This window comes from Conger conger, chromosome 15 (genome assembly GCF_963514075.1).
Source record: "Conger conger chromosome 15, fConCon1.1, whole genome shotgun sequence".
Lineage (NCBI taxonomy): Eukaryota > Metazoa > Chordata > Actinopteri > Anguilliformes > Congridae > Conger > Conger conger.
In genome coordinates, this window is record NC_083774.1 from 3,540,695 (window position 1) to 3,557,262 (window position 16,568).

At 42.1% G+C, this 16,568-nt stretch overlaps 2 protein-coding genes across 3 annotated transcripts in view; both read left to right on the top strand.

Moving 5' to 3' along the window:
- The window catches only part of dusp22a (dual specificity phosphatase 22a), a 27,919-nt gene extending 20,981 nt beyond the window's left edge, over nucleotides 1-6,938 (top strand). The window contains exon 7 of the mRNA XM_061221738.1: nucleotides 6,048-6,938. Within this exon, the coding sequence (XP_061077722.1) occupies nucleotides 6,048-6,248 (201 nt within the window). The 3' untranslated portion in view covers nucleotides 6,249-6,938. The remainder of the gene's footprint in view (nucleotides 1-6,047) is intronic.
- A 4,112-nt stretch (nucleotides 6,939-11,050) lies between these two features.
- irf8 (interferon regulatory factor 8) lies at nucleotides 11,051-16,295 on the top strand. 2 transcript variants are annotated; one of them, XM_061221735.1, is made up of 9 exons: nucleotides 11,051-11,187; nucleotides 11,388-11,561; nucleotides 12,114-12,297; nucleotides 12,593-12,675; nucleotides 13,207-13,315; nucleotides 13,797-13,844; nucleotides 14,373-14,759; nucleotides 15,223-15,338; nucleotides 15,736-16,295. In XM_061221735.1, exons 1-9 carry the CDS (start codon nucleotides 11,107-11,109, stop codon nucleotides 15,919-15,921), a joined length of 1,368 nt encoding a protein of 455 aa, XP_061077719.1. In that variant the 5' UTR covers nucleotides 11,051-11,106; the 3' UTR covers nucleotides 15,922-16,295. The 2 variants fall into 2 exon arrangements, with proteins under 2 accessions (XP_061077719.1, XP_061077720.1); XM_061221736.1 differs by having other exon boundaries at nucleotides 12,596-12,675.
- Nucleotides 16,296-16,568: the final 273 nt, after the last annotated feature.

The window sequence follows — 16,568 nt, forward strand, 5'->3', positions numbered from 1 at the left end:
CCAATTCAGATAAAGTATGCTACCACTGTTGTGACAACCATACGCGCGATAACATGGATAATCGCCAGTAATGCCTCCTTAATTTGATAATTAATATGTATCATATGTTAATATGTAATTTTGGCATTGAACATATATTAAACTGTAGAAAGAAATGTACAGGAAGCACTTAGGTTATCTGAAACAATCACAGGGGCCTTTGGCGTAAGCCATAGTAATTGGCCAGATATCTCTTTAAGGGTCAACTAATCTTTCTTCTCATTAGTCCTAAAAGCAAATTAACCTAGTTGGGGCCCCAAACAGGTCTCTGCCCTGCTGGAAAAACAGCTCAAGCTAGGTTTTGAAACAGCTGATAGCTGTGTATATATAGGTATTTATTACTTATTTTTTAGACTTTGCTGGTGTAGCCGATTTACTTGACGCTTGTTTAAGTGATCACTGAGTGTACATTTTGGTCTAGGTGTATGCCGTGTTTAAGGTTCAAAAGGAATCAAAGTAAAGATGCATTTCCCATAGTTAATAAACTATCAATAAACAACTTGCATTACTAATATAAGAAATCTCTGAGTAGTCTTTTATAGTAGAAACGGTACAGTTACATTATAGTTAAATAGCTATTTAGGGCAACCTGTAGCGTAGTGCTTATAGTACTGTACGTGACTGGGACCCGGTAGGTCGGTGGTTCGATCCCCGATGTAGCCACAATAAGATCTGCACAGCTGTTGGGCCCTTGAGCAAGGGATTGTCTGTCAGTCTAATCAACTGTGAATTGCTTTGGATTAAAGCATCAGTCAAATAACGTAATGTAATGTAATGCAATCTATCAATGGCTGCATTACTGGCACGTTCAGGCACCGTGACTACCAGTAACCAAAGCATGCCATATGGATATTGGAACTCCAGCAGATTAGCACAGGGCCAGTCTGTGAAGTCCAGACCCCCCAGAATGCGGCCAAATGTTCCATTGTTTAAATGTTAAAAAAAAAAAAAAAAACTTTCCCTATTTTCCTGCCTTAACCACCTCAAACATGAAAACAAGCAATCTTTGACTCGCACAACCATGTAGCCTAATGGAACAGAACTGAAACAAGATGGCCGCATGGACTTCAAAGGGCTTCGGCATGTGACTGGTGTACCCTAAAGGATGTAGCTACTTTCAGGGCTAACGGTATAGCCGTCAAGACAATAACGATGCGGTTGTATTATTGTTTTTTTAAAGAATGGTTTCCCCCTCAAATTTTCCTACTGTACTGAAATTCATGTTTGAGCAACCACTACAGCCTCAGCAGCTCAGTTGTTGAATAGCTGTGACCTCTCACGTAGTCTGTTTGTAACTACATTCTCCCCAGTAAAATATTATTGATATATATTTCTTCTCTTCTGTCTTCCAAATACATGTAATTTATTTACTTTTATTGAAATTATAGTAGGTAAGGGCCCCATGGTGTCTAGTCCCTTGAGGAATATTATCACATGTAGTAATAATAATAATAATAATAACACATTATTATTATTATTATTATTATTATTATTATTATTATTATTTAGCTGATGCTTTAATCGAAAGCCCCTTACAGTTTTAGACCAAGCAGGAAACAACCCCCACCCCCCCCATAGAGCAATGTGGGATTAAGGGCCTTGCTCAAGGACCCAACAGCTGTGCTGATCTTACCGTGGCTACACCTGGCATGATTCCATACAAAATAAAATAACCTTCTCGCGTACTCCTATACAGTTCTTAATTCCTGGATCTATTCTACACAGCTGTCGTGCGAGATCACCATGGACAACAGTAGGTTCATACCCTAGCTATGTAACTCCAGTCAGACATGGCACTTCAGTGTAATCTCAGAATATGAATTGTGTGATAGAAGCTCTCCCACATACAATCAGGTCCCTTATTTGTCCCAATCAGGTCCCCTCAGATAGGACTTTGTGCTAGTTCAATAATTATAACAACAATAATAATAATAGTAACAGTTGTGCACATGGGGTGCATGACTGGGTTGGTCGGTGGTTCAATCCTCCGTGTAGCCGTGACAAGATCTGCACAGTTGTTGGGCCCGTGACCAAGACCCCACATTGCTTCAGGGGGGATTATAATCAACTACAGTCTAATCCTCACCTTGGATGAAAAGTGTCAGCTAAATATCTGTAATAATATATTCACGGTGCAGATCACTCTGTAAGGAATAGATTTAAAAAACGTTTCTTAATTTAATTCTTGGGGGAAAATTGGATTTCAGAACCTGAAACAAACGGATTTTGTCAAACTGAATGTCATGCCATTTACAGTGGTTATTTTTTGTTTTACCTTTTATTGGGTTTGAACAAAACCGATACGCAGGACGTGAATCTGTGACCGCTATCGGTGGTGCAGTGATGTCCGGGTGGCACGGAGGCACACTGTTGCCTCACAACGGGAAGGTCCTGGGTTTGAGCCCCGGGCCTTTCGGTGTGCATGTTCTCCACGTGTCTGCGTGGGCTTCCTCCCACAAGCCAAACACACGCAGGTTAGGGACTACAGATAAAAATGAGCTCATTAGCCAACTCTGGAACGTTGACATTGTGGATTAATGTGCACTGTAAATAAATGAAATGTATTGCCAGGAGTTATTTAATTAGCATGTCTGTTGATTTGAGTAGTTTGCCTATGTTGCTATTTAATCAATGTGGGCCAACACCAATGTAATCAAAGACCAAGGGACCGTGGCTTTGAGAGAGATTTCTTGTTTTAATTTTGTGTGTCATAATTCAGTCAGTACCGGTAGTGTCCATTTCACATTGTAGGTTGACCGTATTCACAGGAATATGCAGTGTGACTTATTCACAGTAAGTGTTTTACAGTCAACGATAGTCTTCTGCTTGTATGTAGAAATTTGGAATTTTTGCTGTTAGTCCATATCTTTATCTACCACAGTTCAGGCAGACTGAAAGTTACACTTCTGTAGCATTGTCTAGACTTGTAAAATGTGGAAATGCAGTCGTGCTGCACTTCAAAGTTCAAACCAGTCTCAACCCCCAGAACATAAACACATCTAGGGTGCCGTCGCATCTGGCCTCTTGGCGTTGTCAAACCGTAGTGTAGTCCAATTCATCTAGAAACCCGAGTCATATACGTGCAGTGAAAATATGATGCGGCACAAAACCAGCTATCATATCACACTATGAAAATTAGCCACGCAAATGTACCTCGATTGATTCAAGTGTGATTTAGTTTACCAGAAATGAAGGGAACCTGAATTGCAAACAATGTTAATGTGCAGGTGGATGCAAATCATTTGAACTGAGCATGGTGTGAAAATGCCCGATGAGCACAAGACCGACACATCCAAAAGTACTGCTCAAGGATGTGGCTGGTTTGCTTTATTATTCTTTTTTATTTGTTATTAAACTAAAAAAATTTTAAAAAAAGAATCAGGTCCAGGTCAAGGTCCAATAATCAGTCATCTTATCAACTTCTGCGAAGTAAAATTTTTTTTTAAAAATGCAATTGTTACTGTAGGAGCTCATTACATTACAGTGACTTAGCAAAAACTGTTATTCAGAGTGACTTAGAAAAGTGGAGAATGTCAGTGTCGGTCACAGGAAGTGCAATATCTCCAAGAAGGCACTGGAGGCCTATTTATAATTGTAAGCTGAACTCCAAGATGTACTTGGTATATAATACAAAAGTACTAGAAATATATATTAAATAGAAATGCAACCGCAAGACAAAAAGTGCAAGATGGCATAAGCTGTCAATGCATGCAGGGATATACACAGATTTATTGTGCATATTGTGTGGTGGGGCTGACGAATATATACAAGAATATACGCGGGTGAGTGTACAGTGAGTAGGATCTATAAAAATAAAAATATGGAGTGATCCCTTATTTGCCCGATAGGCTAGCACCAACTAAGCACAGATACCGATGAAAGAAACACGATAATGCCCAACGTCGATCGATATCGGCGAATGTGAAAGGGATGCTTCTAGCCGTCACGAACAAAGCCACCGCGTGCGGAGTCATGTATTGTATCACCAACGGCGAGGAAGGAAGGAAGAGCCCAAGTTTCCTGGCTGTCCTTTAACCGAGAGCCAAGACATTCCTCCTGTAGATCCACTGCTGACGCAAGTGCCTGGATCCTGCCGGGGGCTCCCCCAGAATCCGCTTCAGTGCTACCGTAGCTCAGAGGCGCTTGCGGTAGCCCAACTAACAACATACACTTCGGTGTGCGAAATGTACGGTGTACGGACACATTTTTTTGTTGCTTTTGCTCAGTACTCCAGCAGACAAACAAATTGAAATAAACAATTACTTTTGCTCCTCTAAAATTGTAGGGGGGGGGGGGGGGGGGGGACCATGTATAAAAAGGGCTCCAATTCCTACACTGTTCACCCATTTATGGATGTAAAACATCCTCAAATCAAGGCTGAAGGTCTGCATTCTAACAACAAAGTGATCGTTTTATTTCAACTGTTTGTTTGCTGGAGTACAGAGCGGGGGAAGTATGTTGCATATCCATTTGGGATTTAAAAAGAAAAAAAAAAATGTTCCAGTAAATTAGGAAGATGTTGTAGGAAAACAGGAATTCCCCTAGACTGGAATGTAGTTTTGCTTCCCACTCACTGATAGCCTCCAGCCGTGAGAATGTGAGTGAGTTACGGGACTTCTGCATCTACTGCCGCCAACGGCTGTTAGACGGTGACGTACATTATGGGATGGCACTGCTGCCCATAGGCTGATGGGAAATCAACATGTGGGAAGCAGACCTTTTCCCTCGGTATCCCTTACCCACTCATTGTCCCTGTTTGGTCTGGATTAGAACTGATGGCACCTGAGAGAAGTCCAGGGACTTTACATTACATTAATTAATGGCATTTAATGACAGTTGATTAGACTAAGCAGGAGACAATCCTCCCCTGGAGCAATGCACGGTTAAGGGCCTTGCTCAAGGGCCCAACGGCTGTGCGGATCTTATTGTGGCTACACCAGGGATCAAAACCACCGACCTTGCAGGTCCCAGTCATGTACCTTAACCACTACGCTACAGGCTGCCCAAATGGGGAAGTGTCAGTATACACTTATCTTACCAAGCCAGAAAGACTTTTTCATATAATTTAGTGCAGGAATTTTTGCTTTACTTTATTGTTCATTTAGCAGGGACCATTCAAATGAAAATAAAATTGCACCAGAGTTGGCTTCAAGCTAATGTTACATCCACAGTCTCTGGGCAGGAAGTACAATGAAATACAAGACAACAATATGATACAACACATTGTAATAACAATTATTTTAAAGCAGCAAAGTTTAATTAGTTTAATAGCAGCTTGTTTTTTTAGTCTTAGCATGTACAAAAATCATTGTATCATCAGCATACATTTCAATGTTCACATCTAAACATACTGAGGGCAGATCATTAATATAGTCTAAATAAAATAGGACCTAAAGTTGATCCCTGCAGAACACCAGTAGAGCAGTAAACAAAAGTAGAGGTCGTACATTTGCGTACATTGCCTCTTTGTGGTTAAATAAGATTCCACCTATGACAGTGTGTGAACAGAAAAAAAGTTTATCATTCTGAAATTAGTGCAATAATTATTATTGTGTTTTGTTTCCTCTGGTTCCCTTTAGTCTAACATTACACTTTGTCTAAACCTGGAAACATTCAGCGTGACAAATATGTAATAATAGAGGAAATCAGGAAGGGGGCAAAAACAGCATGATTGCAAATGGTTGTTAAAATATTTGCTTGTCTGAGATCTCCTGCTTTTGGAGTTGTAACTGACTTCCGGTTTGAAGAAAATATGACTCTTGTAGTGGGCCGTTCTTTTACATCTTGAAAAAGAACGTAAACCCCCCCCAACTCGCAAAACCCTCCGCTGCAATGGAGAACTGGCATCAAACCCGAGCGGCCACAGACTCCTTGCACATCCCCCTTTTGTGACTCTGTGACTTGTTGAAAAGCAGGTGTTCGGCACCCCTGGTTTCTCACGTCTCTCTCTCCCTCTCTCTCTCCCTCTCTCTCCCCCTCGCTCCCTCCCTCCCTCCGCCCGCTCGCAGTATCGCGCTTGGCTGCGGGAGAGCTACGGCGGGGGCCCGCTGAAGGACCAGGAGCAGGTGGCCGAGCTTCTCCGGCAGTACGAGGAGCAGCAGCAGAAGGAGCGGCAGAGGAACGGGGATCAGCGATGGGCGAACCAGGCCAGCGGCGTGTACCCCCTGCCCTACAACGCGTACGGCTCCGGCTCCGGCAGCAGCAGCTGACGCGGCCGGAACCGAGCCCTGCTCCGGGGGGCCAGGGCTCCACCGGCCTCTCGGCCCTGGACGTCGCAGAGAGCTCTGGCCCTGGTTAGAAGCGTTTAGGAGAGCGCCCTTTACACACTACCGATTCACAGGCCCACGCCGAAATATAACCGCCTGTTATGTTTGGGTGCTTCCCCCGCCCGGATGATTATTTTAAGTGAAGAGGCAGTGGAAACCTTTTCTCATTCAGGGACTGGTTAACGCCACCACCACCACACCCTAACGCCATTTTTGAACAACGGATACAAAGCCAGAACTTGCATGCTGTGCCCTGGGAGTAACCAGTGGTGACGGTCACTTCCGCAAACGAAATGGCCTTTTCCACCTTCAGTGGGCTCCAAAGAGTATTTCTATTAAAGCCATACAATGTCCTCAGAATAATCTGCATAATGAATATATACTTATACACTATAGAGTGGGTGAGCCAGCCTGTGCTTTATGAATCATAGCCATAGCAGCATACAGTATAGGAAATGAATTGTCAAACGCATATTTTACATGTAATGTTTCACGATCGTTGAAAAAAAAAAAAGAATACAGCTGGTACAAATTCTCAAATGTATTAAATATTGTATGTATGGGACATGTTTTAACACACATTTACATTTGTTTGAAAAATAATGACTGCTAATAAATGCTTAGTATAAAACACGTACAGCTTAATGTGCATTTTTAAAGCTTTTTTTTTTTTTTTGTGCATTCAAAGAACCTTGGTTGAAACAAAATCAGTAAGTTATTTTTGGCAAAATCAAATCAAACTTATTTAAGAAAAATATAAATGTAAATATAGTCAATTGGAATGATAAAATTGAACAATAACTGCCAGAACTAAATGGCCAGAACCATATTGGGATCAATAAAAATGATCCCATCTACTCTTAACAGGACAAGCCACAAGCCACTAACCTGAAATCAGGTTATTTACCAGTTTTCTCTGGTTATTTGCCTATATTTACAATGTTAAGATTCTAAACACAATTTTCGAAACACATTTTTGCGATTTCTTCCTTATGTCCTTCAAAACTAGTTTTGAAAGTGTGAAGTAATTATAACTAATTGTGTTAGAACATCATGCACCAGCTACATTGAGCTCAAAATGCACTTTAATTCGGTGAAATCCTCAATTTGTCTTTGATCACAGTATGTGCTAAGCGGGCATGTGGCTCTCCAGTTGAGACGATGTGTGCATATAGCCAGTCAAACTAGACCTAGAGGTCAAATGACGTATCGGTGACGTTACAAAGGACGTCTTAACAATCGGTATCCTTCCAATGCATTATTCTCAACCTGCGAGCATTATTGAGGCAAAAGATACACAATTCTCTGTGTAAAAGCAATGCATTGTGGGAACATCAGAGCAGGACGAATGCATTCAGGTCCATTTGTTTTTTTTCCCGAGCGCTGAGGCTGTTGTTGTGACTTGAGAAAATGAAGACACTTCTGCCAACTTCCCCAAAGTGGACCTGGTTTGAAGGCCACCACCTACACGACGAAGGTGAGCACAGACCACAAGACGGGCTCACATCCTGAAAACAGTGCGGTCACGTAACCTCACCTTCACTGCATCCACATTTTCTGGTTTCTGAATGCCTGTGCAACCAAAACCGCCTTTTGGTGAGGGGTTGGCATGGAAATATAACCATTTATTTTCCTGCAGGTATTTATCTTTAGCCTGCCAAGCTGGTACTGAACAAAAAAAAAAACATTAAGAACCTATATTGTTGCACTAACTTCATCCAAAAAAAAGTACCCAGATGCCTAAACTTGTACAGTTGTACTACATATTTATAGTTTTGCTAGTGCTAAAAATATTTTAGCACAATTCAAATGATTTTTGGAAACTGGTTACAGCAAGTAGCCAATGGGTCAGCAAGCTCACCTGATCCATATGCCACCTAGCACCTGGCTGATTCATTTGATATATAATAATATAGAAACATACTTTCCCTTTATGTAAACCAACAACATCCATTAGTGCTAAAAGATATTGTGCTAATTGCAAAATAGATATACCTGTAACAGACAGTATTCTACCCTCTACCCTCAAGTGCGGTCTCCTGTCTTTCAGCTGCCATATTGGCAATATGTCCGCTATATTCAGAAAACATTTAAAAAATGGCAAACAAAATGATTCTACATTCAGCATTTGCATGTCACCCACCAATATCAATTTATTAAATGGGCAAAATGAGCAACAAAAAAAAAAACAATCTCTGAGTCATGTCCAGGTGTTTCTGGCCAGGTGTACTATTTTAATGCATTCGCGTGTTTTTGTCAGTGCGGTGAGAGAGAGACGCCCTCAGTTACTTCTGCAGAACAAGAGCACGATATTCGGGAACTCGTGGCTAAGGTACGTGACTAGGACCCGGAAGGTTGGTGATTCAGACCCTGGTCTCACCACAATGAGATCCACACAGCTGTTGGGCCCTTGGATAAGGCCCTTAACCCCATATTGCTCCAGGGGGAGGGGGGGGGTTGTCTTCTGCTTAGTCTAATCAGCTGTAAGTGGCTTTGGATAAAGGCATCAGCTAAATAACACATTATTTATTATTATTAATCCAGCCTTCTAGTGAAGTCCCATTCAGGCTCCCACAGAATGGCAGCATGTTTAGGAAACACAATGTCATTCTGCATGTATATTACTACAATGGCAAATTGGAGAATGATGGGACAGAGAATGATGTATTTTACAGAAACATGATGGTATCGTGACGTGGTTTTCATCTGAGTAAAGAGGAAAATGCAGTGAACTGGGAGTTTGTAGGAACTCGAGAAATTCTAAGAAATTATACAGAAGGAAGACCAATCCCATTTGGTTAACTGGGTTAGAACCCTGTAACTCGCGACCGTTGGCAGAAGTGGCAAACCAACATACAGGAAGGGGTGGCAAAACAAAACTATCCAAGATCGTTCAAATCTCCATCTGTTTTTCCCCCATTTAAACTTTCTGTTTGTAAAACTGCCTAACATCCGGGTTTAAGATCTATTCTGTATTATCAGTTTGTGCAGACTTAATGAGATTGCTGGGGGAAGCCTTAGGACACACTATTCAAGAGTAAGATGCTCTCCCATCTGACTTTCTCAAGCTCTGTTAGTCCCAGAAAATATGGGCACTTCAGTTCAAGTGTTTTGGCAAATTTTCATTGAACATTTATTGACTGAAGCTTGCGCAGACTGACTTGCTCCTTGGCATCTCTCCTCAGGTGAAACAGAAGTGAGAAAAACAACGGAAAGATAAAAATAGCCTTTAACAGACAGTAAATGCAAACGATAGATTTGTTGCATGTTGCATCACATCTCAGGTTCTGAATTTTGGTAATCTTGTTCCACTGATGAAGATACAGCATATGGAGCCTCGGTTACTTATTTGCCTTTGAAGTAATTTGGGGTATCCTTCAATCTTGAATACTGTTCTTTGGTTTTAACTGGTTTGCACAGCATTAAATAGGCCATTGATAAGATTAACTGTCAAAGTCAGGTCTATTCAGTTACAAATAGACATGTCATGTCATGTCTTTTTATGGTTGCAGGTTTGTACATGATTGGTGCTGCTTCTGATACTTAAATATGGTATGCATATTTTGCATTGTAACCTTGAGGCCCAGATGTAGGCTTATTAGAGGCTAGTACCAGAAATTAATGTGTATTAAAATAACACTCAACAGGGGATGGGAATTCACTGCACGTGGGTCGAGGACAATTGTGTATGAGGAGTGACTCACGGATAATCCGAGAGCAAGCCAGAGTGATTTGAAATATTCCCGAACTATCGCTAATTTATTATTGCAACTGGTTTAGGCATTGCATATGAGGAGAAAGTGAGTACGAGCAAAGCAAAATAATTGTGGGGCATCCAGTCGATAAGAATCACATAAGAAAATGAGAAGTGGTTGCTTGAGCAGGCTATGAGTAGGAAGCAATACTGGGCTGAAAAAGGAGTGGACATTTCGACATTTTACCTGTCCACTGTGAAGTATACCCAAACTCACGTGCGAACTGTTGATATTTGATTCCGATGTCTGAATTTATTGCAGTGTAGATTATTGCCAAACGGTGTCCTTTACACGAATTATGCAACAGCGGCACCTTTCCAATACGTGAGCTAGCAGCTCTTGACAGAAGTGGTGGGGATACGACTGCGTCTACCCGAGACTCGTTTAAGTTTAGTCGTAGTGCTGCCTAGTGTGTCATATGCCATAATATTTCAGTGATTCACTAAGTCTAAAATGTATTCGTAAGCTCGTAAAATGACCAATGACGAGGAATTTCGCCCGTTCCAAAACATTTAATCATATTTTTCATCACACTGAAAATGAGATTAGCCTGTTTAGAACAATTATAAAGCAATTTGGAATAAATACAAGTTCAGTACTTGCCTACTTACAGGACACGTAATTCTAAATATTTATGAATGGCGAATAGATGCATAGGGGAACACGAGCAGCAAAGGCAGTAAATTCAAGGTTACTATCGTAACAGCAGTGGCACCGGCATGAGAAACTACCCGCCGACAAAGAGGACTGAAAATCCCCTTCAATTGTGACACCCACGATATTACTACGCCCCCGTAGTTATACTGGCAATAGGAAAAAAGGCATACCTGAGATAACAGTAACAAACGCAGCATCTGATTTCTCGGAAAGGTTACCGATGTAAGGAAAAACTTTTCCGGATGAAACATTTGATTGGACAGCATTGCTGCCTGGCACGACGGCTTCTCCGTTGTGATTGGACCAAAGTAACATATCTGCTCCAATCAGCTTTCACATCAGAGCAAGGGAGTGAATCAAATTTATAAACAGAATAAGCAATTTTACGTATGAAGTATTATTCCAGCGTGCTGGCTCTTAGCTGTTTGGATCTATCTCCTGTGCAAGGTCCACACACCAAAACCAAAGAGGTACCTTTTCTTTTAGTTACAGACTTATATTTATAGTGTAGGTAATTGTAGCTGTAGCCTACTTCACACTTTTCACTCTTTATTTCCTCTGTATTATTTACATATTGGAAGGTTGATAACAGAAACTCTCCGTTTCTCTCTGTCGCGTTTTGAACATCTGGTGACATTTTAATGTATTTTCCATATGATTTCTTATTAAGATGACGGTAAATCCCGGTGGACGGAGGCTGAGGCAGTGGCTGATTGAGCAAATTCACAGTAACCTTTACCCCGGTCTCCTGTGGGAGGACGAGGAGCGGACCATGTTCAGAATCCCCTGGAAACACGCGGGGAAGCAGGACTACAACCAAGAGATCGATGCCTCCATTTTCAAAGTAAGAAATAGTTCGAGACAAGTAGCCTGTTTAATAAACGCGCTTTGAAAATTTAATGCGATTAAATTATATTGCATTCTACTACAACTTTCTGTGCAGATCATATTCCGGTCAGATTCATCATATTCACAAAGAGCAAAGTCTTAAGTCTTGCCCCCTCGACCTGCAGCAGAACAATACAATACGCAATAAAACAATACAATACGCAATAAAAACAATCAAACCGACATGATAATGATGCTGAAGAGAACCAAGTGCTGAATATTGTGGCCCGTATTAATACTGTCTTAATAACCTTACTGTATGGAAAGCTGCGAATTTTAAAATGTTGACTGACTAAAAGGTTTATGTTAATATTTTCAATTTCCAATAAATTTAAATTGTATTGGGAAGTTCTATATTATAGATATATTTTATTTTATTTTATTTTATTTTATTTTATTTTATTTTTTGAAGTCCTGAACTCCTGAAAAATATTTGCACCTGTAATAAAACAACTTGCTTCTGTCTTAATGGCATTATTCTGAGGCTTGATATTCTCTACTCCCCCAGGCCTGGGCAGTGTTCAAGGGAAAGTTTAAAGAAGGGGACAAGGCAGAGCCAGCCACATGGAAGACCAGGCTGCGTTGTGCTTTGAACAAGAGTCCTGACTTTGAAGAAGTGACAGACCGGTCCCAACTGGACATTTCAGAACCGTACAAGGTCTACAGGATTGTCCCAGAGGAGGAGCAAAAGAGTATGTGTATATTCCTAAAAATATTTCATAGATCAATTATTTACTAGAGGGGGGCTACTGTATGTTGACGGGCTCCTAAGATTGTCAGTAGGTGACTGGGACTAAATAAATCATATTCTTTTCAGATCTCAATTATAAAATGTAGTAGCATAGCTATACAGTCTGGGACTGTTTCACTGGTATGAATTGCACACAAAATATATCATCCACACTACTGAATAGTTTATTCATGCACTTTTTTTAAATTTTTTAAATTTTTTATTTTTTTATAAACAAACAACACTTCTCTCATCAGCAGGCAAAAGCACAGCCATGAGTGTCAGTGATGTCACAGACATGGAATGCAGCTCTGCAGAGCTGGAAGAACTCATAAAAAAGGTGGGACAGGTGCGCCTTCCTTCACCATAATAATAATAATAATAACCGACATGTTCAGTATATGCAGGACAGCAGGCGATAGCCCTGGTAGTGGATGACGGAGTGAGACATGTGAATCAAATATTTTAGTAAAACTTGTTCTGTGTCTAAATTCTTGCATTTAGACACAGGACAAGATGGATAAATGAGTCATGTAGTGTAGCCTGGCAATATGTTGTTTGCCCAAGGAGTCACTGGTTTAAATCTGTGGAAGACACAGTTGTAGCGCCATTAGGAACGGCTACCCGGTGAAAGCTTTTTAGACAGGTGCAGGAGTATATGATGGATAAAGTTCCAAGCACCGTATTTCATCCTATATAACAGAATATTTTTATTATAATAATAATAATAATAATTATAATGATACTACTACTATTGCGAATACTATGAACAACAACAACAACAACAATTATTATTATTATTATTATCATTATTGTTATTGTTGTTGTTATTAACTCTGCATTTAATGGAATGCATTTTGTCTATATTCAGTCTTCCAGTGAGGATTACCGGCCCAATATTAAGAGCTGCCATTCCCCGCCCCAGGAGCCCAGCAGATCCCAGCCCACTCCGGAGTGGTGGTCCCCGAGCGGTCTGAACCGTAAGAGAACATCTTCATTAAATGCATGAGTTAATTAAAAACACAGACATTAGCTTTGAACCTTCCCGTTGCTCAAGGCATGCTAACGTTTTGTTCTGTCCAAATGTTACGGTGACAAAGCTGTCAGTTTTCATGCGCGACCTAAAAATATGCTTCGTGTTGACTTCAGCCCTGGTTTGCTGAGAACTAAGGATTGGCCAATTTCCGTTAAACTTTGCTGACACACACGTATTTTTGGTCTGTGAATCTGTGCTGGAAAAGCTGGATTTTTTTTGTTGAGCTGACAAACAAGTGTCAAGAATCTTTGTTACTCCATTTCGGTTAGTAGGGTGTGTTTGTTCCCATCCATATTGACAAACGGAAGCTATGTAGTGCTACAAAAGTTGAATCTGAAATGAGGAAATGCATTCTGCAGATTCTGTGCAGCCGAGCCGTGATGTTTTAAATCATGGGGTTTTTTTTTGTTGTTGTTTTCCCACAGCCATGCTTTTGAATCCAGATCCTACACCGCCTGGCAGTTTTAATTCAGGTTTGTGCGCAGTTCGCTTTCTCCCCCCCCCCCCCCCCACTGTAATGCAAAGAGAATTATGTGCATATATGGGCTCCCTGAGCAAGACACATGGCTCATGGCTCAGGCAGTAAGAGCAGTCGTCTCATTGGCTCAGGCAGTAAGAGCAGTCGTCTCATTGGCTCAGGCAGTAAGAGCAGTCGTCTGGCAGTCAGAGGGTTGCCGGTTCGATCCCCCGCCCGCGCTGTGTCGAAGTGTCCCTGAGCAAGACACCTAACCCCCAAATGCTCCTGAATGCGCCTTGCATGGCAGCCAATCGCCGTCGGTGTGTGAGTGTGTGTATGAATGGGTGAATGAGAAGCATCAATTGTATAGCGCTTTGGATAAAGGCGCTATGTAAATGCCAACCATTTATATAAATACCAACCATTTACCATACTCCCTGAATAGTGGTGTCTCGTCAAGCATCATCTCTCCTGCCGATCCCTTATGGTGGTCTCTCTCTCTCTCTCTCTCTTACACTCTCTCTCTCTGTCTCTCTCTCTGCAGCCTTCTCGCAGATGATGATCACGTTCTTCTACGGCGGCAAGATGATGGGCAGCACCATGACCACTCACGGGGAGGGCTGCCGCATCTCGCCCTTCCAGCCGCCCGTGATGAACGAGATGCTCTACGGCGGCGACAGCCTCCAGAGCATCCGCTTCCCGCCCGTGGAGATGATCGAGCACGAGAGGCAGCGCCACGTCACCCGGAAGCTCTTCGGCCACCTGGAGCGCGGGGTCCTGGTGCGCGCCAACCGCGAGGGCGTCTTCATCAAGCGCCTGTGCCAGAGCCGCGTCTTCTGGAGCGGACTGTGCGCCCAGTACAGCCCCGGGCCCAGCAAGCTGGAGCGGGACGCCGTCGTCAAGATCTTCGACACCGGCAGGTTCCTGCAAGGTGAGTGCAGCGGCCCGAAAAAACGTGTGACCGGCTCACGTATCGACGACCTGCAGTGAGATTCAGAAGTGGGGAAACGCAGAGGTCCACCGTAGGATTGTGAACCTTTCTGATACGGTAATGACAATGCCTAATTCTAGGTTCCGTGTGTTTCCCTGTTCACGAGAGCAGTGTGTCTCAACTCCAGTCCTCAGGACCCACTTTCCAGAAGGTTTTTGTTGCAACCAGAAACTCACACACCTGACTTACTGACTGAACCAGTCAAACCACCAAAAATGCCCTTGATTAGTTAACTCAGGTGTGTGAGTTCCTGGTTACCACAACAACCTTCTGGCAGGTGGGTCCCAGGGACTGGAGTTGAGAAACTCTGCACTGCAGTGTCATCATAAAGACTGTACAGTCACAGGGAATAGGGTGTTGTTGTGTTCTGGTCTCACGTGGTCCTGTTCTGCTTGGTTTCCAGCTCTGCAGCTCTATCAGGAGGGCCAGTATTCAGCCCCCGACCCCACCATCACTCTGTGTTTCGGGGAGGAATTCCAAGACATCAACACTGCCAAGAACAAGCTAATAATCGTCCAGGTGAGAGAACTGCCCGTACCATGGAGAATGGAGCTTGTTGGGGTGATTGGGGACCAAAAAAAAAAGTACATTTACCATTTAAAACCATGGTCCTCACTCCTGGTCCCGAAGAGCCGCAGGGCGTGCTGGTTTTTGTTTTCGCCTTAATATCCGCAACCAGTTAGGACCCAAGAAACTAGGTGAGGTGAGTTAACTGTTCAATTAACTGTGTTCATTGATCAATTAAGTGCTGAGTAACAACCAAAGGCAGCACACCCTGCGGCTGTCCGGGCCCAAGAGTGGGGACCATTGATTTAAAACCTACATTCCTATGTCGTGCTGCACCATCTTTCATAGCTGCACGTTGAATAGACTTCGGTTCAGAGGTATGGTAACTGGTCTTATCTGGTCTGTGCAGATCACACCAGTGAACTGCCAGCAGCTGCTGGACGCGGTCAACACCGTGCGCTCCCAGTACAGCAGCGCCAACCTGCAGATCTCTGACGAGATGCCGAGCGATCAGCTGGCTCGGATCTCCCAGGACCTCTGCAGCTACAACGCTCCACAGCGCTGCTTCCGTGAGAACATCCCCATCACCGTCTGACCTGCCGGGCACGGCGAGATGCGCTTCGGTTCTGTCCGCGACCCGGGTTCCGTCCGCGACCCGGGTTCCGTATGAAAGTATGCAGGACTGTGAGCTATAGACCTACTGTATTTAAAACGGGCTGGGAAGCCTGATTTAGATGCCTGAAGTTGAATTAATTAATTTCCTTCCTGTTCAAGATTCAAGATAATTGAACTTGTGTAATCAGTATGACACAGATAGGTTTTACTATCTATGAGTGCTTGTGATTAAATATAAATATATGGTATTTTTTTATTGAAAATGTGAATTCAAGGGCTAATCCTTTCAATCCTGTATATTTTCTTAAAAATGTGTTTGATTAACATGCTTATAAACTGATTTTTAAAAACGAATTCAAATATACTAGTTTATTTTTTGAAATATTTCAATGTTTCTGGACATATGTTTTACCAATGAAGACTATTTTTGTTAATCTATTTAATTTAATATAACCTGTTTAGTGCAGATTAGTTTTTTGTCACACTTTACAATAAGGTTCTTGAATTTGCATTAACTAATGCAGTTGTTAATCATGATGTACAAATGCATTAAGCATGAATTTTAACTTTTCATCAGATAAATATATTTATTAACTACTAACTAATTTATTAATTACAGGAATATTT